This window comes from Apiospora aurea (genome assembly GCF_038362705.1).
Source record: "Apiospora aurea strain CBS 24483 chromosome Unknown utg000001l_segment0_segment0, whole genome shotgun sequence".
NCBI classification, from domain to species: Eukaryota; Fungi; Ascomycota; class Sordariomycetes; order Amphisphaeriales; family Apiosporaceae; genus Apiospora; species Apiospora aurea.
In genome coordinates this window covers 6817938-6844081 of record NW_027117388.1, presented here as the reverse complement: position 1 = coordinate 6844081, position 26144 = coordinate 6817938, and the positions used below count along the sequence as shown (strand labels likewise).

The 26144-nt window shown below is 55.1% G+C and overlaps 12 protein-coding genes across 12 annotated transcripts; 4 read left to right on the top strand and 8 right to left on the bottom strand.

Annotated features, from left to right (window-relative positions):
* Window positions 1-976: 976 nt before the first annotated feature.
* On the bottom strand, window positions 977-2262 carry PG986_002087 (uncharacterized protein; the record flags this gene model as incomplete). Its single annotated transcript, XM_066838309.1, has 4 exons — window positions 977-1485; window positions 1542-1888; window positions 1961-2072; window positions 2211-2262. 4 exons carry the CDS (start codon window positions 2260-2262, stop codon window positions 977-979), a joined length of 1020 nt encoding a protein of 339 aa, XP_066707202.1.
* A 1547-nt stretch (window positions 2263-3809) lies between these two features.
* PG986_002086 (uncharacterized protein) lies at window positions 3810-6346 on the bottom strand (the record flags this gene model as incomplete). The annotated part of the gene is made up of 3 exons (XM_066838308.1): window positions 3810-4039; window positions 4123-6020; window positions 6078-6346. 3 exons carry the CDS (start codon window positions 6344-6346, stop codon window positions 3810-3812), a joined length of 2397 nt encoding a protein of 798 aa, XP_066707201.1.
* Window positions 6347-8636: 2290 nt separating this feature from the next.
* PG986_002085 (uncharacterized protein) lies at window positions 8637-9448 on the top strand (the record flags this gene model as incomplete). The annotated part of the gene is made up of 2 exons (XM_066838307.1): window positions 8637-9081; window positions 9141-9448. 2 exons carry the CDS (start codon window positions 8637-8639, stop codon window positions 9446-9448), a joined length of 753 nt encoding a protein of 250 aa, XP_066707200.1.
* A 98-nt stretch (window positions 9449-9546) lies between these two features.
* PG986_002084 (N-alpha-acetyltransferase 20) lies at window positions 9547-10185 on the bottom strand (the record flags this gene model as incomplete). Its single annotated transcript, XM_066838306.1, has 2 exons — window positions 9547-9950; window positions 10017-10185. 2 exons carry the CDS (start codon window positions 10183-10185, stop codon window positions 9547-9549), a joined length of 573 nt encoding a protein of 190 aa, XP_066707199.1.
* A 1060-nt stretch (window positions 10186-11245) lies between these two features.
* Window positions 11246-12449, top strand: PG986_002083 (uncharacterized protein; the record flags this gene model as incomplete). Its single annotated transcript, XM_066838305.1, has 2 exons — window positions 11246-11635; window positions 11739-12449. The coding sequence occupies 2 exons, from the start codon at window positions 11246-11248 to the stop codon at window positions 12447-12449; spliced, it is 1101 nt and encodes a 366-aa protein (XP_066707198.1).
* A 608-nt stretch (window positions 12450-13057) lies between these two features.
* Window positions 13058-14287, bottom strand: PG986_002082 (uncharacterized protein; the record flags this gene model as incomplete). Its single annotated transcript, XM_066838304.1, has 3 exons — window positions 13058-13297; window positions 13387-14073; window positions 14249-14287. The coding sequence occupies 3 exons, from the start codon at window positions 14285-14287 to the stop codon at window positions 13058-13060; spliced, it is 966 nt and encodes a 321-aa protein (XP_066707197.1).
* Window positions 14288-14594: 307 nt separating this feature from the next.
* PG986_002081 (uncharacterized protein) lies at window positions 14595-17009 on the bottom strand (the record flags this gene model as incomplete). The annotated part of the gene is made up of 2 exons (XM_066838303.1): window positions 14595-16096; window positions 16190-17009. 2 exons carry the CDS (start codon window positions 17007-17009, stop codon window positions 14595-14597), a joined length of 2322 nt encoding a protein of 773 aa, XP_066707196.1.
* Window positions 17010-17222: 213 nt separating this feature from the next.
* On the bottom strand, window positions 17223-17561 carry PG986_002080 (uncharacterized protein; the record flags this gene model as incomplete). The annotated part of the gene is made up of 1 exon (XM_066838302.1): window positions 17223-17561. One exon carries the CDS (start codon window positions 17559-17561, stop codon window positions 17223-17225), a length of 339 nt encoding a protein of 112 aa, XP_066707195.1.
* A 2420-nt stretch (window positions 17562-19981) lies between these two features.
* PG986_002079 (Bcap7) lies at window positions 19982-21372 on the bottom strand (the record flags this gene model as incomplete). Its single annotated transcript, XM_066838301.1, has 3 exons — window positions 19982-20461; window positions 20532-20853; window positions 20924-21372. The coding sequence occupies 3 exons, from the start codon at window positions 21370-21372 to the stop codon at window positions 19982-19984; spliced, it is 1251 nt and encodes a 416-aa protein (XP_066707194.1).
* A 967-nt stretch (window positions 21373-22339) lies between these two features.
* PG986_002078 (histone acetylation protein 2) lies at window positions 22340-23588 on the top strand (the record flags this gene model as incomplete). The annotated part of the gene is made up of 3 exons (XM_066838300.1): window positions 22340-22495; window positions 22628-22781; window positions 22861-23588. The coding sequence occupies 3 exons, from the start codon at window positions 22340-22342 to the stop codon at window positions 23586-23588; spliced, it is 1038 nt and encodes a 345-aa protein (XP_066707193.1).
* Window positions 23589-23954: 366 nt separating this feature from the next.
* Window positions 23955-24945, bottom strand: PG986_002077 (uncharacterized protein; the record flags this gene model as incomplete). Its single annotated transcript, XM_066838299.1, has 3 exons — window positions 23955-24596; window positions 24723-24834; window positions 24908-24945. 3 exons carry the CDS (start codon window positions 24943-24945, stop codon window positions 23955-23957), a joined length of 792 nt encoding a protein of 263 aa, XP_066707192.1.
* A 653-nt stretch (window positions 24946-25598) lies between these two features.
* Window positions 25599-26065, top strand: PG986_002076 (uncharacterized protein; the record flags this gene model as incomplete). Its single annotated transcript, XM_066838298.1, has 2 exons — window positions 25599-25854; window positions 25932-26065. 2 exons carry the CDS (start codon window positions 25599-25601, stop codon window positions 26063-26065), a joined length of 390 nt encoding a protein of 129 aa, XP_066707191.1.
* Between the last annotated feature and the right edge of the window lie 79 nt (window positions 26066-26144).

Genomic DNA, 26144 nt, shown 5'->3' with positions numbered 1-26144 from the left:
TGAAGGCCCGCACTGTCAGTCAGCTTCTTTGTTTGGGGACATTACCTTGAAGCACAGAGTCCAGTGTGGGTGGAATGAGGCGCGCTGGTACAAAGGAAGGCGTGCAGCCAGAAACGAATTGACGGAGCAATGGTGACTGCGACATGTGTATGCTGTTCCGGCAAGGCTGGCGAGAGCTGCGTATTAATGCAGGCTCTTTACGGCGGATGCTGAAAGTCCCATCATGCTGAAAAAGCCAGGGATTCTGGGCGAGGACGATTTGGTTTTAGAGGCGAGGCGAGTTCATTGTGATTACGGAAAGTCGTGTCAATTGTTGCACCATTGGTGGAATTTGCGATCAATTACGAGTTGCACTTTGCTGCTGGCCATATCATGCTGAGGTCTCTTGACCAATGCCGGCAAAATGCTGCTGAAAACTCTGCAGTCGTTATGCTTCGTCAAGTCTCGAAACCCTCGGAACTGAAAATAATGATACAAGTGTGGCTGAAAAGGGTGATAAAGGCGTTCTTGGGTTTTGGTGTCCACGGCAGAAACGAGATGTAGGGTGCGGTGCGATCCAGCGAAGGTGGAAGATAATGGGAAAATAGTCGCGAGAAACTCCGGGGTGCCGCATCAACTCAAACCCATTTCCGCAGAGTCATTCCAAACAAAGACGTCACCTGGTGATACCGTCGAAAACATCCGGGCACCACCACTGTCGATCTCCCCTTCCAAGATTAGGGTAGAAATAGGAAAACAAGTGGGAAATGCCTTTTTCCTTCCTGCCTGCCGTGTGAAAACTCCTCGTGGCAAATTTTCTGGTATCCGCCGCATTCGTGTGCCTAGAGACAAACAAGAGAAGATGAGATCAAGCTAGAGGGGACTTATCTTGAACCGCCTGCCCAAGACAAGATCGCCGGAAAGTCGCTCAGAGAGGGCCCAGATGACCTGAAGTCAGTAGTGGCCAGAAATTCACCGAGCATAGCCTTGCTGGCTACTAAGCAGCACCTCCTCCGTAGGCGTCGCGCTCGGGTCGGGAGCCCGACTCAGCGTAGCCAGAGGGAGCGGCATCACGGGATCGAGCCTCGCGCTCAGGACGTTCGTAGCCACGATCTCTGTCGCCGCCGCCGCCACGACCACCGTAGCGTCCGCCATCGCGTTCTTCACGACCACCGCTGGCGTAACGGTCAGTCCGGCCGGCGCTACCTGTGTAGGTATCGTCGCGGTCACGTCTCTCGTAGCCGCCGCCGCCGCCGCCACGCTCCTCTCTGTATCCACCTCTTTCCTCACGGTAAGTACGATCGTATCCACGGTCGTCACGGTAGTTACGATCATAGCCACGGTCGTAGCCGCGATCATCGCGGCGATCGTAGCCACCACCACCGCCGCCACCTCGGTAGCGGTAGGGATCATCACGGCCGCCGTAACCGCCACCGTAACCGCCACCACCGTAACCGCCGCCACCGCGGCGACCACGGTCATCGAAGCGACGACCACCCTCTGATTCTATATGGTGAGAATTTGGATCGAATAGCGTGTATGGATGTCGGGAATAAACTCACCTCGCTTGGGAGGACCAAAGTACTTGCCGGGAGTGGGAGTGCGAGGACGGGCGCGACGGGCCTTCTCAATGCTCAAGGTACGGCCGTCGATGACCTCGCCTTGTAGGCCATCCTTGGCAGCGTCGGCCTGATCCGAGGTGACCATCTTGACGAAGCCGAAACCGCGGGATTCCTTGGTGTGGGGATCCTTCATGATCTGGCACTTCTCAACCTCGCCGTACTTCTCGAAGAGGCGCGTAACCTCGCCTTCAGTCAGTCTGGGATGGATGCCAGTCACGAACAGGTTGGAGCCGGGGTTGATGGCGCCATCTTCGTCGTTCTTGTGACCACCGTCATCCTTCATGTTGCTATACCGACTTCACATTAGGATCAGAGCCGTGTGACTTAAAAGGTGGAAAATGATTGATTAGGTTGCTTACGTGTCATTGTTGCCGTTGGGCGAGGCCGAGCGGCGACGGGTATCGTGACCATCATCGCGAGAGGCACGAGGGGAAGCGCTTCGCTGGTCGCGCTCGTATCGAGGACCATCGTCTGTTGGCAGGGAAAAATTATTAGCAAGATGGAAACGCGACTTGGATCGTAGAGTTGACCGGGAGTGGCAAAACACCAGCATCAAAACACGCGGCGCCCTGGTAGTCAGGATTGGGGTTGTAATTCAGATGAGCTTACCTTCGAAGCGATCGCCGTCAGCAGTCTCGTAGTCCATAGCAGCGGTGGCCATGATGCGATGGTTTAACTGAGTCTTCTCAGTTGGTTATGTCTGTGGGAAGAAAGGTGAGCGTGCTGTCACTAGCGTTGTCCGGCTGTTGAAGCAGCGCGGCTGGCACGTGTAGTGGGTATGGGAAATTGGCCTAGTGCTATGGCCGAGGTGCAAAGTGCTGAAGAAGTGAGGATTCGCGTTCGAATTGCCAGCGAACAAAAGGCAAGTGCTGGGGAAAATAAGTTCAGTCGCACCCTTTGAATCAGGTGCAGTGGATGGTGGTGTGAAAGGTTGATGTTGTTGTTTTTGTTGTTGTTGGAAAGAGGGAATGATGATGAGAGATGCGAAATGAGAAATCGATGCAGGCAGCAGCAGGTGTGGCTGCTATCAGATCCCGGGTGGCAGTTGTCTGGGCGAAGGAAAAAAATTGTACGGGCCAGTCGGGCGAAATGACAGAAGGCGAAAAAAAAAAGGAAAGGAAAAAGATTAAGCGAGGTTGGCCTACCTAGCAGCACAGTATCAGTATCGCGACGAGGCCCTAGAGTGATTAGTTAATGGGGATGATGATGTATCCGATCAACACAAATCAAGTCTGACTGTCTGAAGGGATTCAAGACAGTCGATGATGATAACAAAGCTGCTGTAGATCCAGATCTAAAAAGCAGGATGGAGTCTTTTGGTGAGAGAGATGCAGGTCGAGCGAGGCTGCCAGAATTCTAAGGTTCTAGGTTCCAAGGTTCAGCAACAGCACGAAACTGTGGAGTCGCCAAAAAGTTCCCGTCAGTTCGCAGATTCGCCAAGTGGGGCGGCCATTCCATGAGCAGCAGTCATTCGGGGAGCTGGCCCGCTGTGAGCCGCACTATTCGGGCTTTTTATTCACTGTTATGCCACTGCTCTATGAGTATGCCTCCCAACATCAATTGATTGCTCTTCACCGGGCAGTACCTAACAAAAAGAAGCAGTCCAACCATTTCAGTGACCAGCTACATGTATCTGTCTACATGTACATAAGTCATCCATTGGCTAGACGTACTTACTTAATTCTAGCCAGTTGTTAGTTATGCCACCTCCAAACCGCCACCGAGACTGACGTGAATGGGTTTCCACTGTTCTTACAAATATTACACTGACACCCGGCAAGGCAAGGCAAGATAAGGCAAAACCTTAGGCAACAAGTCTTTGTTGCCTCTGTTGGTAGTTGGTGCATGCAGCTTCCAAATGCGGTCAGACTATTGCATAAACAAGCATGTTGGGTCGCATTCTTTCAGCTTTATTAATCTGGCTGTTTGCAGCCATCCTTTCAAGGATCGCACCACGTCAATATAGCTGACCACAGCATGTGTAACGCTACCCACATGCAGCAGCTTACGGTGCACTACCGAAATGATTCATTCATCATTCTCGAGCTGTAGGAAGCAGCTTCGGATTGAATAAGCAACAACGAAATAAAAGCCGGGGAAAAAAAGACTGAAATATTGAGTATTTTTTTAGGACAAGCATGCGATCGTTCAAGCTACCACTAGAAAGGATAAAACCACCAATGGCCAGTATTGTGTCTAAGCACCGCACTACAGCTCAGACGGACCACTGTCGTCAGCTTCCAGGGCGGCCTCAACGTTGATCTTGGCTGGTTCTGCCAGATCAAGGTAACCCAAGGCCTGGGCGGCTTTGCCCCCACAGGCCCTCTCAAGCGCTAGGAACGCGAAGTGGCCGCCCACCACCGGCCGGGCCTTAAATTCAATGCCCGAGGGAAACCCTCCGTCGCCCTCGGTATCGTACAGGTCTGTAAGCGGTAGATCTAAAGACGCAAGTTAGTTATTGCAACGGCAACGAATTTAATAATAGTAAAAACAGAGCAGATAGAGAAGAAGGGTCGCTTACGGGTAGATGTCTCATTGACCCATTTGGCCACAGACTGCAAGATCTCCGTGCGGACCTTCTTGCTGGCCACAGCAGCAGCAAAGAACTCCCAGTCGCTCTTAGTCTGCAAACTGCGCTGGTCCAGTGGCAGGCCGTATCTTTGCAATACGTTGTGGTACCAGTCACTCTGCATCTGGTAAACCTTCTCCGGGATGAAGGGAGAAGTCTTGTTGCCGTTGCCAGGGAGGTGGAAGCAGAGGAGAGCATCCGCGTATAGGTTGTAAATCGTTGTCCATGATCCCTCCCACGTGTAAGAAAGCTTGGCGTGTGTGCCGTCTCGTGAGATACCCATCTCCTGCCACTTATCTATATACTTGTCGGCGATGCGGCTGTACTCTTGAGCCTCGGCCGAGCTTCCAACAAGTTCTGAGAGGTCGGCCATGGCTTTGATACCGACAATGCCTTTGAGTGCCAGGTTGGTCTGGTTGGCAAGCCAGCCAGCAAAGTCGTCGGTACAAAGCTGGTTTGCTGGGATCAAGGACTCGCGAACGAGGTAGCCAGTCCATTTCTTCCAAAGGGAGTAGGAGCGAGAAACCCATTTCTGGGCAGCTTGCACTCCAGTGGTGCCCATGTCCTCCCAAGTCCGATCCATGCCGTATTGGTCGACCGAGGAAGAAAATTCCTTGGGTCCAGCTCGCAGAGCTACAGCGGTAGTGGACGCGTCCAGAGCAAACGCTGGCTGAGAACCATCTTTCATGGCGTTGGCCAGGGCCAATCCCATAATCAGCATGTTTCCACATTCTTCAACAGGCATGTACTCGTCATCGCCATCGGAGTGACCAGTGGCGTTAGGGAAATGGGTTCCCAGATCGTGCATGCTGTAGTCGTTGGGATATTGTCCGCTTAGCTGGTGTTCCAGGAGTGGTTCCAAGAGATACGCCAGCCATCGTGGATTCGTGTACAGGAAGAACGGGAATGCTGGGAAAATGACATCGACTGTCTGGAAGTTGCCGTTTGACGAGATCTCCTTCAAGAAAAGGATCGGATTGTCAGGAGTACCCGCCCACTGTGTAGCTCCGAATACCTGTCGCGCCGACAGAGCCGCGATATCTCTATAATCAGCTGACCCAGAAGCAAAAGCATCCTTGGCTAGCGTCTCGGAATAATCATATGCAAGAGAAGAGGCGGTCTTAAAGTCGTGGTAATGGTAATGTATCATATCCTCCGCCGTGAAGAAGTATGAGGCCCATAGTGGACGCATTTGGGTGAGTCCCCTAGCCGAGGCAAATTGTACAACTGGATCTTGGATGAGGGAGAAGGTGAAAAGCATGCTGTCGGTGGCGACTGCCTTCCGGGAGCTGTTGTTGCTGAGCTTGAACTCTTTGGAAAAGGCAAAGAGCGGTTCGTCGTCAAACATCTTACGGAACGAAGAGTCGACCTTGTTGGTGAGCTCCCCATGCTTCGAGAACTGTCGCCGGATTGCATTCGCCTCTCCAGACTGGTGCTGGGCATCGGCCGGGGCAGTAAAATAAAGGGTTCCCCATTCCGCGTGATCCCAGTTTTCGGTAAGAAGTTCCGGGTACTGGCGTTCAATCTTCCAGGTCTTGAGGTGGCTAGCTGATGCCTTGCTCGACTTGGACTCTGAAAGCTCCCACTTGATGTGGTTGTCTCGGTTCCCACTGACCCATTCTCCATTGATGTCACAAAAGATACTAATATCCAGGTTGCCTTCGACGTAAACCGTCATGTACGAGGCCGGAAGAGCTTGTCGAAATGTCGAGGTTGGCGTGATGGGTGACATGAAGGACAGAATGACCTTGACCTCGCCATCGCCAGTAGCATTGGCGATGGTGTACGTCAGGTTCGTCGTGGACGCATCGAAAGTCGGGCCATTGTAGTGTGGGAAAGCAGTCTTGTAGCTACAAGGCAATCAGCATTACGTGATATATGAGGGGGTATATACTCATGTCACCAACCGGCCGCTCTTGTCGCCTAGGAAGTCATGTGGGCATCCGAGCAGAGGGTATACGCTGTTCGTCTCAGGCACGGCGGCCATGACAGCGAAACCAAAGGTACTACCAGTGTAGAAGATAGGCCATTGCTTCCAAGGCTCATCTCTAGCGGAGGGCAGCCAAGTACTCAGGTACGGGTTACGGACGACCAAAGGTAAGGTCTTGGGCGTCAAGGTCGAGGCACTGGCTAGGGCGGCCAGTGCCCCAATGGCAGACACAATGTCAAATCTCATGGCGCGTTGTCAGATGCTACCCAGACAAGCAGTGGGGGGACTAAGACACCAATGGCAGACGTCCTGTGTCTACATAAGACTCCGGTGACCAAGGGAAGGTAATGATTTGGGAAGGATCTAGCTTAGTGCCTCGAAAAAGTGAAGGTATGGAAATGATTGAACAAGAAAAGGATCGTGGTCTAGGTAGGCTGACCAGAGCTTGGTTGGGACCAGAAGAGGCAGAAGATGGCAGAATAAGCAAGCTTGAAAGTAAAGCTGCAAGCAAACCTGTTGTAATGAGAGGATGGGAGAAGAGGAAGAAGAATCGCAAGTAGCCAGCCCGGTAGCAGAGGACGATGGTCCACGTAAGACTGGCTGAGCCCGATGATCAGGGATTCGAGCTTTCCACGAGCCAGTGACGTCTCCGGCTCTTTCTGTTTCTGTTACAGCTGAAGCCTCCGCCGGCAGCCGCGGCGTGGGCCCACTCCCCACAGGGATGAGCAGAGCAGTACCTTGGTCGCCAACTGCGAAAGGGGTCATACGGCGTGGGGTTCCGTTGAATAGGAGGACGGTCTGGCGGTCATAAGGGTTTCCAAACGAGGTCACGAGGTGCATGGCATTTTTATTTCCTCTGGTGGGGGGGTAGCAGCAAGACATGCCAACTTAAAAGTGCATATTGGGAGCTGGGCTGCCGGGTGCTGTGCTGCCAGGTCACGTCGTCTTCTACATGTACACTGCATACACAGCTGCATTAGGATGTAGGTACCGGCGTGTTTGGGTTGCGTAAGGCCCAGTTTTGGGTAGCTGCCGGCAGAAACCAGCAAGGCCAGGCGGGCGCATTTCGATTGCGTAAACCCAAGTCTGGGGTTAACCAGGGTGCTGCATTAGTGCGGGAAACAACTTCAACCCAATGGGTGCGGAGGGGGTGTGGTCATGCGGAACACCTGAATCGTTCCAGAACGAATCCTCGGAGGACATGTTCAACAGGCAGAGGACAGAGCGACACAGCACTGAGCAGTCTGGTTGTTGAAGACATGTACAGAGATTACTGCTTCTGTACAATATAGTCCGTATGAGGTGTTCTCGGAGACAGGAGCGGAAAGCATAATTGACGCGTAGCCGTGCTAAGGGTCCACGTCCATCATCCAGCAGCCGTCTGAAAATAGTGAATCCTCTTCCGAGCCACTGTGCCAGCCGAGCCGTTGGACCCTGTAAACCGTGAACTGATTCAGGAGACACCCCATAGTGCTTGGGCGATCCTGGGGATTTTCCAGTTTTTTTCCCCCATCTTTCGGTCAAAGTTGGCTGAAGCCGACGGGATATCTAACGTAGTACGACTCGAGTGATTGGTCTGCCAAGCGACTGTGTGTGTGCGATCATACATCACCAAACAGCATCCATACCCGTGGCACCTCTGAGACAACAGTACTATGATGTATGCAGTAGGACTGTAGGAGTAAGCTCAGAAATTGTCGTTTTCACGTGGCCTGGAGGTAGCAAAATGGTCGGAGACGGGACAGCTGGCCGACAGTAGAATAAGATGCAATGGGATGGATAGCTTTCTGCTCCAGTGTCCTATTGATGTCATCAATCACCTAGTAAGTACTTACTTGCAGTAAGCGAAAATTTTACCTCTCGTCCCAAGATCTCCGACTTCAGATTGACTCCGAGTTAAATACTTGGTATGAGACAAGAACGGTTATGCCTTTTTAAGCTTCTAGGCCGCCTGCCACCCGACCACAAGCACGCGCTGCAGCGGCTATACCCCCGCCATAGCTACTAGCAGCGGTAAATGATGTATGTAGTAGGTATTACTCCAACTATTTGGAGACTCACTCCAGTCTACTGTGATTTCCTCAGTGCCCCTCATACCTGCAAAAACGACTTCGGCCTCGCTATTATTCAGAGACGGTCCTCTTCCCCTTGTCCATGACCTATTTGAGCTCGCAGCGCTATAAGCGGCCCAATAAACATGAGTTTCGGAATAAATATCGGTGTTCGCGGCAGTTCTCGCCGTGATACCATGGCTCCCCTCCACCGGGCAGCAATCGGACAAGTTGCAAAGATGGGAGGCTTTCATCTCAATACTGATGCGAAATAAATACATGTATTCATCGCGGGACGCATGGTACGGTAGCATCATCTGAAGTTTTACGAAAGATCGCGCCGCCCGCCGTCGTTCGATACTACTGGTCTTCTGTGACAGGATAGGGATCCCTCCGCTTGCCTCTGGATACCCGTGCCAAGCGCTCTTGGGGTGTTAATCAATCACATTCAACACACAGCAGTGTCGGATCCGAGCACCAGCAAAATGTCACTCGAAGGAATGGTTTTTGCTCTCAGTGGCGCGGCCAGAGGTATTGGCTTGGCCACGGCTCAGATTCTGTCCCAAAAAGGCGCCACTGTCTGCGTGGCCGATGTGAACCCAGACCAGCTGAGAAAAACGGAGGAGTACTTCAGCGCGCTCAACGTGCCTTTCTCGGTAACCAGAGTGGACGTCACGAAGCGCGATGAAGTGGACTCTTGGATCAAGGGCGTCGTCGACAAGTTTGGCAAACTTGACGGTGCAGCAAACTGCGCTGGCATCATCGGGAAGCACCACGGACTGCGTGCTGTTGCGGAATTGGAGGACAGCGAGTGGCACCAGATCATGGCGGTTAACCTTACGGGAATGATGTATTGCTTACGAGCAGAACTACAAAAGGTTGTAGACGGAGGCTCCATTGTGAACGTCTCCTCCATCCAAGGAATCCAGGGTTGGTCCACCCCGTCTGCGTAACTCGTGCCACGTCAGGACTAACCAGCAACCTTGAAGGATTCGCTCTCCATGGAGCCTACTCGGCCAGCAAACACGGCGTGATAGGTCTGACAAAGGCAGCGGCGAAGGAGGTCGGCCCTCGTCAGATTCGAGTCAATTCCGTGGCACCTGGGGCTATATATACCCCTTTGATGCAGGAGAACTGGGAACTGATCAACCGCCCAGCCGATGCGCCTTTCGCCGACGGTGCTACCTTTGGTAGACAGGGCACGGCTGTAGAGGCAGCAAGCGTCATCGTATTCCTCCTCAGCCCCGAGAGCAAGTACGTCAGCGGTAGCGTGTATTCTGTTGATGGTGCCTGGTGAGGAAACAGGGGATTGTGTTAGCTGGAGGAACAGGAAAGACTGTGCCATCTCTAGTAATGACCAAGGCCATATTTCGCGTGTCAAGTTCGTCCTTACCTTCAGAAGACATCTTCGGGCTCGACCTCAAAGTCTCTGCCATTTTCACGGATGTGTTCGTGCTTGACGTCACGCTTCATCGGCTTGCGCATGTCATAGGCATCTTCGCCTCCAGCGGATGGGTCTTCGACATTCTCGCCATAGTAGTCCTTCACAACCCGGAATACACTATAGCCCATGCTCTCATAGAACTTGATGGCACGGTGGTTGCTCTTGCGTACGAACAGGTCCATAAACCAAGCATCACCATTGTCCGCAGCAATCTCAAGCTTCTCCGACAGGATCCTGCCGATGCCCATACGGCGAGCTTCGGGTGCGACGGTGAGGGCGGTAATGTGGGCATGCCACGGCAGATAGTGTTCATAGTTTCTGAAGTATTCCGGGGAGCTCTCCAGCTTGCCCATGACTGCATGGCCGGGTCAATATCGCCTGCACGGCATTCATGCCTTGGACTGGTGCAATCAATGCTTACTATAACCGATTATGTTGCCTCGATCATCCTCGGCCACTTGGAACATGGATGGCCACTTTGCGTAGTATTGGAGATAGAAGTCCAGCCCATAGGTTTCGGTTAAGGGATCCAAGTTGCACTTGGAGATTCTGTCCAGATCACTGGGATCGAAGCGGCGAAACGTGGCCATGGCGGTTTTTTGTGGCTTGACTTGATTGATGGAATAGACTGTCCTCCTTTCTGTTTCTTTTTGTTCGCAAAAGGCAGGTTATCGCATTTGCCGGGCCGCTCTCACGAATAAATATCGATTTCTGGACGGGAAGTCAAGAAAGTTCAGGAACGCGATAAAGACCCCTCCCCCACACATTCAGGGCCATGTTGCCTGATCGGAGCTCAGGGTTGCAATTATGCCGATGTCGTCCATCCATTTTGATTGACTGTTTGAACGCTGCCCGTTTCCAGAACCTAATTCCACCATTCCACCAGATGGGATGGTACCTGGCCACACCTGGGCTAATAATAATTGCCTACAGCACAGGGGAAACTAGGAGGAACCTTGGCAGCAGAATCCAGTAGTGTAAACAGCCATAACACCCTCCAGCTCGAATGTTATTCGCGTGCGCAAGTAATAGGGAATATTCAATCGAAAACTTTGTCCACCCAATAACAACACAGGTCCCTGGCGGTGATTGTTGAGCAACCCAGGTTACTTGGGAGACGACGGTCGTCGACTCATTCCTCTCCCCTGCAGTTTATGCGTTCCCAGGGATATATCATTCTTTTCCCCCTTCTTTCCCTCCAGCTAGGTACGTTAGGGGACCTGCTATAGATCCAGGGGGTGATATACACACCTCCATCACCACAACATCCCGCCCCTGTCATTTCTGCAAGCCACTCCACTTGACAACTAGCAACCATATCACGGACTGCCGGGTGCCACCACGAACAAAGCAAACAATCGGCTTTTCAGCCAGACAAGTAGACTCGGTCTACACTCAACAATAAAGCCAACCGTTCGGGTGGCTTTTCATACTTTGCGGAGAAGAGGAAACAATAAGAGCTTACTCATTCATCAACGAAAAAAGCAGCACCCGGCTAGTTTTTTCCCTTTCGCTGCCCAAAGGGCCAAACGGACGATCCTTATAATCCATACAAAAGCGATACCCCCCTCTCCGCCTCCGCCCTCGCTTGGCTACCGTCAGAAGAAACAGCCCTGAACTCTCTCGGATACCGAAGTAACATAATCAATCATGCCTTCGTCCCCGCGAACGCCGCGGCATTCGCGACAGTCCTCCGCCGTGGACAACTCCTACCAACACTCCTACCAGCCCTCCAGCCCCGGCGGTTCGCCCATCGCCCGGCGAGCGTCCAAATCCTCGCAAAACCCCAGCGTCAACAGCATGAACGAGCAGGACATGAGCATGTTCGGCGGTGCCCAGGAGGGAGGCGACAACGGGCTCGGCAACCTCGCCGACGAGCTGGCCGATGCCCTCTCCGGATCCGGCGACGACGACGACGACGGGTACTACGAAGAGGGGGACGGCGAGCGCGCCCCTGAGATCGACGCCGACCCAGAAGACGGGGACAACCACAGCAGCAGGCGGCATGCCGCCGACGGAATCCGAGATAGCGGTGTCGACGTAGCGAGCCAGAACGAATACCCACACCCTCTGCCACACCACAAGAAAAACCACATGAGCCTGACCCCTGCCCAACAACGCGCGGGGCCATCGCCGAAATCAGGGCAGCATATACGACGGCAGCGAATACGGCTCCGACTCCGACCTCGAATCGCCCGGCATGCCGCCGAGCCTGGTCGCCAGGATCGACGCCGTCGACTCGCTTGCCCGACGGGGCACCGAGAGCAGTCCCGCGGACGGCGTCTTCCAGCGGGTGACCGAGGGCCTGCGCGACCTGGGCTCGCAGTCGGGCGTGGAAGGGAGCACGACGAGGCTGATCACGGCGCACTCGGCGCTGGCGACGCACCTGGCGCACCAGACCCGCCAGCTGCACAACCTGACGTTCCCGCTTCTCTCGCCGCTGGTGCTGCCCCCGGACGCCGAGACCATCGACGAGCTGCTGCCCGTGCTCGCCTCGCTCTCGGACGACATGCCGCGGCCCACGACGGCGGCCTACAACTCGCTCACGGCGCTGCACTCGGTCACGTCGGACCTGGTCCAGACGCTCAACTACCTCTCGGATACGCTGCAGATGTCGCGGCAAACCACGACCACGGCCACGCGGAGATTAAGGAGCGCCAAGGAGATGGTGGCCGAGATGAAGCGCGAGGAGGAGCTCAAGGAGGAAGGCGAGGCGTGGCTGTCGCGGGGCAACTGGGGCGAGCGGCTTCAGAACCGCGAGTGTGCCGGTGTGTGCCGGGACGTGGTGGGCGGGTTCGAGGAGGTCTGTAATAGCTGGAGGGCGAGGCTGCTTGCCCAAGCCGAGTCGGCGTGAGAGCACTTTCTGTTGTTAGGGGAGTGACAGATATAAAAACTTCTGCTGATAATAGAAGAGAGTGAGAGAAGGATGCCGAGAGAGGAAGAAGAAGAACGAACGCAACACCCAATAAACGACATACCCACCTGTTGCTGTGACGAGAAGCCTCACATACACTTCTTTATTACTACTTCTTTTCTAAACCCTTTGTTGACTACTGCTGGGGTGGCGGTAGTGACTTTTGGGGGGGAAGGCCAGCATGATATAGCAATTATAAAGCCGAAGGCGTTGGGTACACTGGGGGATTCAACTGATGGACTTCTCTTCTATCATAGACAGATCACACCGAGCGGTGTGTATGAGAGACTATATATACTTCATTGCACGATGGGTGTGATGTTGCATAAAATGTACACAGAGTACGCTACGCCGGCATGAGGCAGTCTTGTCATCGATGAGACGGTGTGACATTACTGATGCAGTCATATTCATCGCCATAGTAACATTGTCGGCAAGGTGGACATATAATTAATTATTACATATTGATATTCACACAGTAAAGTGAATATGCAGCCTGCAGTCCAGCCAGTCACTTCCCATGGAATGGGTCGGTGATTCAGCAACCCCTATCCTGAAGGTTGTGACTGGCCCACTCCAGCTCGCCTTGCTGCCCGTTCTGCGCGAATCTGATTCTGCTCCTCGACGCTCCGAAACTTGGCCTGGTACTTTAGAGTTTTCGCTCGTCTCTTCTCCTTTTTCATGGCTGCTTTGACGTCGGGATCTACCCGCCAGGGTATGGAGCTTGTTGCGAGCTGCTCCAAAGTATTCGAAGTGGCCTGATCAACAATATCCTCCTCGCATTTCTTCTTGCAAGCGAGGAGTAGAGACGCTCGCAGCGTAAAACTCGCGTCGTTTCCCCCGAGTGCAAGTCGCTGAAGGGACAGCCGAGGCGAACTAGTAGATCGCCGAGCGAGCCGCCCCAGAAGCCGAAGACTTCGTTCGCAAGGCGAACGGTATCGATAATGGCCGAAATGGAGGATGGTGCAAACTTGAATCCCAGAATGCGCAGCATCTCGAGCTCGTTCCGGACTGAATGGCCAATGAGAATGATATGGCGATCTCGTGGTATAACAGACTCAATCTTCTTCAGAATACCAGCTGGCTTCTTGATAACCGTCGACTTCCCAAAAATGAATTTTGCGGAAGCTCGTTTGATGTAAGTAGGGGATCCTGTGACAAGGTTGTGGGCTTTGATGAGATGACCAGGTCGTCGGTTATCCTTTCCTAAGTCTCGGACATCCAATACCGCCAGGCCAACTTGGCAATCAGTGCTGCTGAGAAACCCGTCTCTTATGTTGCCGGTGCTTTCGAAATCAATGGCTATCAACACCGAGTCAGGCCCAGCAAATGAATCTGACGAGTGTTCATGGAGGAGGCCAAGGGCTTCGCGTAAAATCTGGAGGCCATTCTTCGAGACATTTGGCCTATTCTGTTCTTCACGATCTTGGACATCCATGCTGGCGGACGTCATGGGCTCCAATGGCCATGTGGCATCGTCAGTTCGGGAAGGGATTTCGTATTGGTGGTGAGTAAGAGGTTGGGCTTGAAGCGCGGTTGCAAAGGCCGATGACAACTGAGTGAGCTACACTCAACAAGGTTCGATCGTACTCAGGGGCGAGCTGCAAGTCAAAAGCAAAGCCCGGCCAAGCAGAGAGAATTTGAGCGAGCCTCTGCGTCTGACGACAACCCTGCCCTGACGGAATCTAAATCGAAATCCGCACTGGCCCATGGACCCGGCACGGCTCGTCGTCTCGTACATTGCCGCTCCTCATACCGGTATCGCCATCTTGCCCCATGGTTCTCGAAACAATCGAACTACGTACAATATTCAACCAGCTTGTAGAGGTAATTAGTTTTGGCTTTGTTATTTATATACGCTGCTGCAGCATTAGGCGCTCTCAGGGTGGAATATTCGTAGGTAGTATCAACAAAAGAAAAAGGCTTTGAGGGGTATACAAGCAAAAGAGGAGAAAAAGGCACGCAGCACGCAATCCCATACCGCCCGCCACAGAACAAAACGCACACGCACACGACCCACGTAACGCCTTGCAGCACTAAACACACATTAAGTATTCTTCCTCTCGCAAGCAAGCCTCCCTCGACTTAAAACGAGTCGATCCTCGTAATCTCCGGCGACCGCGCCCGATTCGGATTCCTCGTCGGCGGCTCCGCGACGTCGGCCGGGACCCTCCGCGCCCCGACACTATCGCCTCTTCTCTGCTCCTGCTGCTGCTCCTGCTGCTGTTGATGATGCTGCTCCTCCGCAAACCCACCAAGACTCATCACATCCTCGGAGGGCGCATAGTCCCCCACTCCCCCGAACCGCCCGTCGAAGCGGGGCCGTCGCCCGTTCACATACCGCTCGACGGGCGGCGCCTCCCGCGGCAGCCGGCGCGACGCCTCGGCCTCGTCGTCGACCAGGACCACCATCCAGACCCCCACGGTGCCGTTGGAGCCCAGCAGCGGCGTCGCGTGGATCCAGCGGCCCCGACCGGCCGCGGCGCCGTTTTCGTCGGCCAGGGTGCGGGACGCGGCCGTGCCCGAGACGGAGGAGAGCCAGCGGACTTTGGCGGTGACGCCCTGGCCGTCGGCAAGGGCGGACTCGATGGCCTCGCGCAGCCGCGGCGACCCGCCCACGCGCGACAGGAACGAGGACTGCAGCATCCCCGGCACCCGCAGCGACGGCGACGCGAACAGGATCTTGAGCGACGGGTACGGCCGCACCAGCAGGTAGTGCTCGTAGACGCCACTGAGGCGGCCGCCGCCGATGTTCGAGGAGGACGGCGAGGATGCGTCCGGGCCGATGTAGATGCGCTCGCTGCTGTGCACGCTGATCGGCTTGCCGCTGCCGCCGCTGCCGAGGCGGCGGTGCCCGGACGGGGCGCCGGGCTCCTGGACGGCGTACGTCTCGTGCAGGACGGGGTCCGAGTCGCGCCGGTCTAGCGCCGCGTCGTCGCGGACCAGGATACGTGGTTTGTGCCAGTTGGATACCTTGTCGGTCGATGAGATGTCCTCCTGGTGAACGCGGTGCAGGGCGCCGCCCGACTCGCGGACGGTCCGGAGCTCCTGCATCGTGAACATAGCCGCGAGCTCGCGGAACTCGTCCCGGGTCTCGCCGCCATTCAGCTGGTGATCACCACTACCGCTACCACCACCATTCGCCTTCTCGACGCTGTTGCCATTCGTCCGGACGGAGGCCGCATCGCCGAACTTGGCGTGGCGAGTGCGCTTGTGGTCGGACTTCTGAGCCGATTGCTGCTGCTGCTGGTAGTGATGGGGCAGCAGTTCCGGGTTCTCGCGTGCGACGAGGCGCTCGAGCGAGTCCAGCCCCGCCGACTCCTTGACCAGCCCGGAAACGTCGACCTGGGCGCCGATGTGGTAGCGGACCTTGCCGCGGCTGTCGAAAAGGGGCGCCACCATCAGCAGGTTCATGAAGGGCGAGCCGTCGCGGCGGTAGTTGAGGAACGTCTCGACGTGCTCCTTGCCGGCCTCGAGCTTCTCCTTGATGCGCTTCACGCTGAAGGGGTTCGTCTTGGGGCCCTGGAGGAAACGGCAGTTGCGGCCCAGGACGTAGTCCATGCCGTACTGTGTCGTCTTGTGGAATTCTGCCAGGCGGGTGGATAAATTAGTATATGTCTTCGATGCCAAGGAAAAAAGGGGCCGGATTAAAGTAAGGAATTAAGTTAAGATAGTCTTACCTTCACTGGCGAAGACGATCGGGTTGTCTGGCCGCGAAGGGTCTGTTAAGCAGAAAACTTCCGCCAGTCCCTCGGACATGTCGCGGAGATGGACCGGAAGCGTATCCGCTATCCGCCGCTTGATCGTCAAGCTCACCGTCTGCACGTAAGTGTGTGTGATATAAGCCGGCAGGTCATGGTTCGCCAACGTCTCGAACGCCTGCCTCATCTTCTCCTTGAGCCCGCAGTTCATCGTCTTGGCGGGCAGCGCCTTGGTGTAGTCCAGCCCGTCGATCGGGGCCAGGGCCTCGCTGACGGCGTTGGCGTACTGGATCGCCTTGAGCGCCTTCATGGCGTCGAGGTAGTAGACCAGGACCCGGACCGACTGCGGCCGGTACGCGCACAGGTACGTCGTGAAGCGCTGGAGCAGCACGGGGTCGTCGAAGATGACGCCGAGGTGCTTGACCGAGAACAGCAGCTCCGACTGGGTCTCGAGCGAGAACTGCTTGCCGAGCGAGTGCGCAGGCACCACGAGATCGAACGAGGCCGGGTCGACCTCCTCCTCGGCCAGGGGCTCGAGGTTGTCGACGTCGCCGCCCTTGGTCTGCAGTGCTGGCAGCGAGGTGGGCGAGAACAGCGAGGACGAGGACGAGTTCATCTGCGACCTCGAGGAGAACATGCTCCTTTGCGTCGTGGATTGGGCCACGCTGAGCTGGTCGTCGGGCCCAACAGAGCGCCGGCGGTTCTGCGGTGTGTGGTAGTCGCGCATGCTCGGCAACCGCTCCGCCGATGAATAGTGCCGTATGGTCTGTCCCTTCTCTGCCGGCTCGTGGTCCTGCATACTTGAAAAGCGCTCTCCTGGCCCTTGGTCTCGTGGACTGCGTGGGCTTTGCGGGGTGCGTGGACTGGCTGCTCGTTCTGTCGGCATATTGTCTCGCAGGTTTGCTATCCGCCCTGAAGAGGGCTGGTCTCGGTTGCTCGATGAGCTGTCGGTACTTCACGTCAGGATTTTTTCCTTCATATAGAATCTCAAGCTAACCACGCTGATGTGAACTCACCTGTTGGGTCTGGAAACCTGGGGAACTCCCAAGCTTTGGGGGTGGGAGTTGTGATTTAATTCCTCCGTGAACTTGGTCTTGCGGACGCTATTGAACGTCTCGGGGGATGTGATGAAATCGACGACATTCTGTGCCCGGCTTGACTTCCGCGTCGGTATATCTGGGATCGCGGCCCCTTCCCCGTCGTACTCCTCCTCTTCTGGGTGTTGGCCAGTGTGGTGGTCAAAGGCAGAGATAGACCGTACGCTCAGAGAACTTTCGCGCCCCTGATCTTGGTAGCCCTCGCCCTTGTCCCGGGGGCGCAGGGGGGTGATGATCCGTCTGTGAGCCGACATCATGACTTGTGCAAAACGGCTTGCTTTGTTGCCTCTGGTCTCTCGCTTCCGAGTTCGTCCAGGGTTGAACTGAACCTCGTACCCTTCTGGGAGCGTCCTACCAACGCTGTATCTTCGTAGATACTTGCTCAGTAAGACAAGCAAAGATCACCAGTATAGTATGAGTTTCCGTCGTCGTATACGGCGAGAGGCCAAATCTTAACTGAACAGGTACGGTACGTACCAACGCAACAGACTTCAAGCAAGAACGATAGAAAGCAAGAGCGAGTAAAGGAGCCAGAATGACAAGAGCTTCTTATCCCACATCCTCCTCCTCCGAAGAGCAGAGGCGGGAGCCCAGCAATACATATTGCGGCCAGTCCATATCATGCAGCCTAGAGGGGGGGTGTGTGTCAAAGCACTCTGTAGCGCCCTCTTAGAGACTGGGGGAATTTCGTCACTGATGTTCGTGACACGGGAGTAGCAAGCCCCAAAGCGACATGTCAATGACTAGTGCACAGGCTAAGCTAGTGCCAAGCTCCAGTCTCTCGTGAGGGCCGTTTTTCTCTCGGAACCGGGATGCATGGGTGAGGGAGAGAAGTTGTGTGTGTTTTGTGTTTCCCAATCATCCCCCAGCAAAGAGCATGGGGCAGTCAGCCACCAAGCAACGGTCCGCCATCAGCAGATTTAGGACCGAACTTTGATCCCAACTCCTTTACTGGGAACGATCCCCTGCTTATTCTGGCGTAGGCCCGGCAGGCGGCATGTAATCTGAACTTTAGGATCGAGAAATCTGGCGATCGGTTATCCCAAAGTCATTGCTGGTAGTGGTCCGCATACTGTATGGTGCGCAGTGCGGAAATCTGCGCAGGAAGTCCTCTGCTTGCGAGATGACTTGAGGGCCGGCTGACCATCGCCTGGCATCTTGGATCAAATTTGTCTCGATAGTGTGATAGAACCATTGTCGCCCCAGCATTTAATAGGCCACATATAGGCCGGTCTGCCGGTTGTGCTGGCTGGATTGGGTTGGAACGCAAAGAGGTTCCCTGACAGCCAGGCCCCGTATCCAGGATGCAGGGGCGATAAGTCGGAGGGGGGGGAAAGTACGATCGTGACGAGTTGTGCCAGACTTTGGCGATCGAGGTCTCGAGAGTATCTAATCGGAAAACAAGCCAGGGGAAGGGGGCCCCCGATGGACAGATAGGCGGAGTCTCCCACTAGTAGTACAGACTTGTGGTGCCTTGAGAGTGAGTCCACCTGAATAAGCGATGCATGTGGAGAAAGGCTGGAAGAGACCGGGCCCATGGATATATGTAGCCTCTTGGTCCGTGGTAGTATACTAAGAAGCTATACCCAAAGCAGTGGCGGCAGAGTTACTGTAGGTGAGCCCGGCCAACGGGACCAACCCCAAAGGCGTGCCCGGGTTGGCAGAAAAGACCGAGCGTTGGCAGCAGCTTATTTGCTTCACGTTTTCTCGTACGACGAGTGGATGGGAAACGCAAATAGACTCGAGGCTATTGTCTTTGGAAATCCTATCTGGGCATTGAAAGACGGGCTTGACTGAGAATTGTCAACGGATTGGATGCCTGCCTGATGCAAGAACACCACGTTTTGGCCATTTCGAAATTTGCCAGTGACTGACATCTGCATTGCTGCTACAGGTTGTTGCCCGGTTCCTGTGGCTTCCGGGCATGTCAGATTGTGATCGGTCATTCTTCCGTATCGTGACAGGCTCTGACAGGCTGACAGGCCTGCAAGGTTCGAATCGAGGCCATTCGATTCCCTCCCCTTCCCACTGAGTGTAACAACGCAATCTCTCGGCACCCTCACGTCAACCATCTCGATGCTCCGAGTGCGCATATAGTCATCTACGCGATACGCACCGTGCATAACAAGTGTACGAGACTATTCAGGGTGCTAGGCAGCTGGCTGCTTAGGGATCCGCAAGCAGACGGCAATGCGCAATTCGTCGGATGGGGCAAGTGCTAGTTGGCAGAAAATTCACCATTCGACCGCGGAACAGGCTCCTTCTCGTTTGCGAGCCACCCCCGGAGAGACTGCCGGCTACCGCACGCGACTACTGGACGACTTTTTGTTACTGTTCTCGGCATGTCATCTTAGCTGCTCGCGCCGCTAGCACGTGCGAGTGGGCAAAGCGGGGGCGCCGGGTAACGTCACTAGTCACGATCCCTGTCCATGATCGACATGTCCATGCAGGAACACCCTTCGAGCTGTAAGATGAGTTTCCTCACTGCTGGACCCCCCGGGCCCAAATGTCTATGTATGTAACAGATACTACGACTGGGCAACATATTTGCTGCACAAAAATGCAGATTCCCGAGCAATGAGCGTGTTGACATTACGGATACGTGCAGGGAATATGCAGCTGCCCATTCCCATTGTTTCAAACTGCATCCCTGGCTTGTTGCGCAACATTGTCATCATTGCGGCGTCGCGTTGTCGGTCCGCTGCGCAAACTTCATCTGCTTCTTATCCGAAACGTCAAACACCACCAGCAACTCCTGCAGGAATGAATTGCCCAGTATGGATAGGCCAACATTGGCGCCCACGCCTGACAGGCAATAGTCTCCGTCGGGGGTGCTCTGCCTGGTCTCGGGCAGGATGAGGCTACTCGGGTGGATGGGTATGGCCTTGCCCCCTATCCCGATCTCGACCTTCGGAGGAACTGCATCGCACCGCACGGCGAAGACCACCGTCCCGCCATACTCCGCCGGTGGCACGAAGAGACTGTTGATGGTCTGAGCAACGTCGGCGGGGAAGTAGCTGAGAGTAGTGCCTGTATCGACAAGCATGCCGGTCGGTTTAGCCCACGTCTGGTTTGTCGTAGTGTTGCTGGCCCTCATGTTATCAGGCATGAGTCCGTAGTACATCCAGCGTTTCGGGCCACCGTTCACGCTTATCTACGCACAGGCATTGGTTAGTATATCCTCGTTGGCGCGGATTCACACGAAGGTGAGGCTTTTCTCTCACCTGGCGAATTGGCGTGGTAGCAAATTCTCCCGTCGTCACGTTGGGAGGCACTCCCCCAAATGAGATGAATGAACGGCCTTCATCGCGGGACATGGCCACGCTGAACAACGGAGCAATCTTCTTCGTCATCGTCTCCACGATTGGGGCGTATTCTTTGGCAGTGGCAGGACCGTCGGTGGACGGATCCGACCCCGTGTACGAGGTAGTCAACCCACGCATACCCAACCCCAGGATCCCACTGAAAATACCGTTGCCACGGATGTTGGCTGAAGTCACGAGAGACATTTGCTGCTTTGGGACTGTAATGCCGGCGATAGTGATGCTATTGAAATGGAGTTTAGCCTGTATCGTGCTGGCTCTGCGTAATGCTCGTATCGGATAGAAAAACTTACTCCGCGTATCCCATATCACCATAGAGGGTGTCACCGCCGCCGTAAGATATATTCAGATGCTCGTCGATCCTTCCACCGGGAAAGGTACCTGGGAATGAGGGCCCAAAGTTGCAGGCGCCCTGGTTCTGTTGCTTGTGCGACCGATCCAAGCATTCGAAGGACGAGGACATGAGCCAAGTGTCAGCGCTACCGGTATCCGGAATCATAGACCAACTTTTGTTCCCAATGCCTACCGACATCAGATACTGCGTCTGCTTAGGGATAGGTCTAAGAGGTGCGGTGCCGGAGTCGGTTTGTCTGAGCTGGAGTCCATCCTGGAGGCGGGATACTTTGAAAGATTCGCGGGTTGGAGGAGCCCTCAAGAGAGGATAGTAGGCATCTGTAACGACCAAGCTCTCCTCGGCAAAGAAATCTCTTTTTTGGGAGGGCTTTCCAGGGGAATCGCCCATCCACCTTGAATCAGGAGCCAGCAGAGGAGCCCCTGTAGCGCGTGTTTCCCCATGGTCGACGATGGTCAAGCTTCGATTCGGGGACTTCGACTGGGTGGAAGTCTACAAAGAAAAGAATGGGACAAGAGGAGAAGTAAAAGCCGTGTTTAGAAGGCATATGGTGATATGATAGCAGAGCTGACGCAAGTATATGCACCTGTGCTCCGCAAGGACTTGCACGGTCGTGACAAGAGCTTGGCTTGACGATGTGAGCAAATGAGATGGGCCAGAAGCTCAATATAGTTGCATTGGGTGTCTGTCCACTTAACCATATTGCCAACCATCTATAACCCGTCTTCGAATCATAATGGCAGGCTGATTCGTCAAGACGACCCGGAGAGATGCGGGACCTTGGCAGTGATTCTGGAAAATGCAACTGCCGCTTCCTGCATGTATACATGTCATTCTTGCTTCTGGCGCTGTCAGTCATGCCGGACCAGGGCAATGCTGTGAACTTTACGTATGAGATCTAGACCGGATCCAGCACGGAGGGTACGGATGGGGTAATTACATGCATATGACTGTACCAACGAGAAGACAGGTTGTATGCAACAGAAATATCAATTGCTGAAGTGGGAGTAAAAGCGAGCAGGAGTTGAAGTTGGCCAGTGTCAGTTGGTGCTGTTGCTCACCTCACTATACGCTGGAGCCCCACTAGAATTTTGATATCCAAAAATGCGATCGACTGCGGGGACCGACTTGGGTATACCAATCTTCTTACCTTGAATTGACCAAAATATCGATGGACGTATATAAGTTTCTCTCTGGGTGCTGATTCTGTTATAAAAAAAAATCCCATTCAGCTATCGTATCCTGAAACGAAGGAAACAGGAGGCGAGGTGGTGAGGTTGAGATTGAAAACCGCTCTTCAAAATTGGCACCAGTTGGGCTCAAAAGTAGCTGAGCATCTACCACCAAAACCGCCAATATGGCGCCCACAACGCAGCACTCGCGATCTCATGCCCTGCTCCTGTTCCAGAAGCTGCTGAATCTGCGCGACGGTGCCAGCCCGCTGACGCTCATACTCGACACTCTGGAGCAGAGCGCAAAGCCAGTAGTCCGTGAATTTGTGGCCAGAGCCAGGGTATGTCATGCCGGCACTTTGCTGCCCAAGAGTTACACCCAGTCTCTATGATTACCTATATTAGGCTGATCACCAGAGAGGAGCGAGCACCCCTTTGTATAAACATCAGACGGCACTAACACTTCTCGGCAGATCTCCAAAAGCAAGATCATCTTCGTCTCGTTTGCGACGCTCAAGAAGCCGGCGGATGTACACATCTTCGTCAAGGCACGGGGCAAGACCCCCGACGCCCTGCGCTCCGAGATCGTCTCGCATTACCCGACTGGACCGCCGGGACATGCCCACAGTGCGTCACCTCTCCGTTTTCCAAACATTTGTATGGTAGGTAAGCATATACTGACACACAAGCCGCGTGCTTGATACAGAGGTCCTCCTAATCTTCGACACCCTCAACCCCCTCTGCACCGCAATCCCCTCGCAAATGCCCCAAGTGCTCTCCAGCCTCATCACCGGCCCCGCCGTCAGCCTCGTGGCCACGTACCACACCGACGTCCCGCTCGTCCTGTCGCCCGGCTCGCTCGGCGAGTACGAGCCGCATCCCTTGACGGTGCTGTCGCACCTCGCGACGGCGATCCTGCGGACCTCGAACCTGGGCCAGGCCGTCGAGCGCAAGCGCGCGCGGGACCGCAGCCTGGTCGAGCCCGAGTTCGGCCTGCGCGAGGGCCGCGAGGGCGTCCTGCTCGGGCTGCAAAGGAGGCAAAACGATGTCGAGGGCCTGGTCGTCGAGATGGAGATCCGACGGCGGAGCGGCCGGTCCGTCGCCGAGAAGTTCGTCTTGGTCTCGCCGCCGCTGCCGCCGGGCGGTGCGCCGCTCTCCGCGGCCAAGAGCAAGGTGGACACGGGGGCCCGGATATCCTTGCTGTCCGACCACCCGCTGCTCCGGGACATTCACGAACCGGTGGCCGAGGAAGGCGCCGAGGACGCCGCAACGACATTTAGCCTGGGGTTGACGGAGAAGCAGCGGAAGGACCGTGAGGGAATCGTATTGCCATACTTTGATGCGCAGACGGACATAGGGGCTGGTGAGGGCGGCCGGATCTTGTACGATATGGGTCGCGAGGACGACTTCGATGACGAAGAGGATGAGATATAGATGCCGGCACAAGCAAAGGAAAGATAATAAAAAACCGAATACCCTTGTTAAACTCACGATGTCGGCCATCTTATGGGCTTCGTATACCGAGAAAGCAACGATAGTTAACCCAGGTTTAACATACAACCCTCAATGCAAACATGGTTACCGGCATCCGGTACAGACGTGGGTGACTTTTGACGTGATCTCAGCATGTTCATTATAGTACATCTAGATAGCAGCTGTTCACGGACTCTCCCTGTCTGCTTGTCCAGCTGAACCATATCTATTTTGGGAATGCCAAACCCATGCCCGCTACGCCTGTAGCTATCGTCATGTCCGTCGTCTTGTCTTTCGAGTTCATTTCGTGTGCTGCCGGCCGGCTCTTTACTCGTCGACCTGCATGCCCTCGCCCTCGGCAGCGTCCCCACCCGCCTCCGCATCATCGGCCACGCTATTGATCCACTCCTTGACCTCGGGGCCGTCGTGGACCTTGAAGTACTCGAGTCCCTTCTTGCCGGCCTCCTTCAGGCCCACGATGCCCACGCTCGTGTTCTCGAGCGTCAGCTCCTTGTCCTGGACCAGGGTCTCCTTGAGGGCGCGCAGGCCGTGCTTGACGAGCTCGTCGCGGCCGCAGTCGGGGAAGTGCTCGGCGTTCTTCTCGAGGTACGTCCGGGCCATCTGGGAGCGGGCGCCGATGGCGCAGGCCACCATCTCCTGGGTCATGCCACTAGGCTGGAACTCGAACAGGTGGGGGCCCGTCTCGTCGATGCCGGTGATCAGCAGGCCCACGCCGTACGGCCGCTTGCCGTACTGCTGTGTGTTGATCTGCGCCTTGTCGCCGATGGACTGCACCAGAGACTCCACCGGCATCGCGCGGTCGTACGTCAGCCGTTGCGACAGGCACTGGTTCTTCATGAAGTTGGACAGGACGCGGGCGTCGGATGTGAGGCCGGCGATGGCCAGACCGACGTGCTCGTCGACGGCGAAGAGCTTCTTCTGGTACGAGGAGAGTTCTTCGGCATTGCGCTATGTAGAAGGGTGTATGATGTCAGTCAAGAAGAGCATGAAGTCGAATGGGGCTTCGGTCCGGTCCGTGGACAGATCTGTATGCATGACGGCGGTGATAGTGGGGAGGAGTGGTAGTCGTCGTACCTTGATAGCAACCAGTACTGCATGTGTCTTGCTTGTCAGACCAACCACAACCGAACCTTGCTTCACGGCCTCGGCGGCATATTCGACCTGGAATATTCTTCCTTGCGGAGAGCTGGGAAAAGACGTCGTGTTAGCAGAAGAGGCCCCATTTACTGGTACAAACAGATGTGGTGCCCAAAGCTTACAATGTGACGGAATCGTTATCGTAGTTGTTCCGGAACATTGTGGCAATTCGTCAGTATCTTGACTGTGTGTTGTTGAGAGCTCGAGGCGTGGCAGTGGGTATGCTGGGTGAGGTGGTGAGTTGGTGTTGGTCGGAATACTGGTATCACAAGGCTGATGATCTGGAGGGACGTCGGTCGGCGAGGCAGACGAACTTACGCAGCTGCTACAAGGTCAAGCTGAGAGACTGGAGTGGGAGCGAGCTCTCCCCTTGTGGTTTAGTGGAGAGCGCAACAGCGGGCGGGCGAGGGAGCTACAGCCTACAGCGCTTGTGAGTGGATAGCCCGTGCCACAACGCCTTTTCCCAGGCACTCAAGTTCCTACACGCATCACTCCAGACAACTGTGGCTCAAGCTTCTCTCTGCTCTCTGCTCTGACCCGGCAGGCTGACGCAACTCGCTACTTGTATGCCTGCTTGCTTTATTTGGGAACCTAACTTGATGCTGGTAGATTGATTGATTGATTGATTGACTGAGCGAGCTGCATCCAAAGATCCCGACTGCCCGACACCCAACTACGTGCAGCCAGCCTCACAACATCACCTTTCCCGACGACGCATAATTGTCTAACCCGCCCTCCTCGAACTCTGCGAGTGGAACGAACGCCCGGTACCAGCCTTCATCTCCCATTTTCGAAAACCATCAAATCGCCACGATGCCGACCGCGGGCCTCAAGACGATCATCGCGCTCTCCTTCGTGCTGGCCGTCGGCTTCTTGCTCGTCATCCTGTCATGCGCCCTCTTCAAGGTCTACTACCCGCTCCTCGTCGTCGGCACCTACGTGCTCGCCCCCGTGCCCAACTGGATCGCCAGCCACTGCGCCAACCCGGATGACTTCGTCGAGAGCTCGGGCAACGCCGTCTTGGATCTCGGCCGGTTCTGCACGGGTTTCCTGGTGTTGATGGGTATCGGTAAGTTACAGAGTCGCAGACAGTGTCGTTGCCTCCTGAATCATACTTTTGCTAACGACTTCAAACCACCATTCCAGCTCTACCTGTCGTCCTTACGCACGCCGCCATGATTAGTGTTTCCGCGATGTTCATGAGTATCCTTGGTGGACTGTTGATTTACGGAACTATTGTCAGCTTCGGCATGTTCTTCACGGAAGAGCAGGAGTTCTAGTCAAGGAGCACGATCGAAACGAACCACGGAGGATTATTTCCAGGAGGCAAACTGTATGATATCATATCGGCCGACAGCA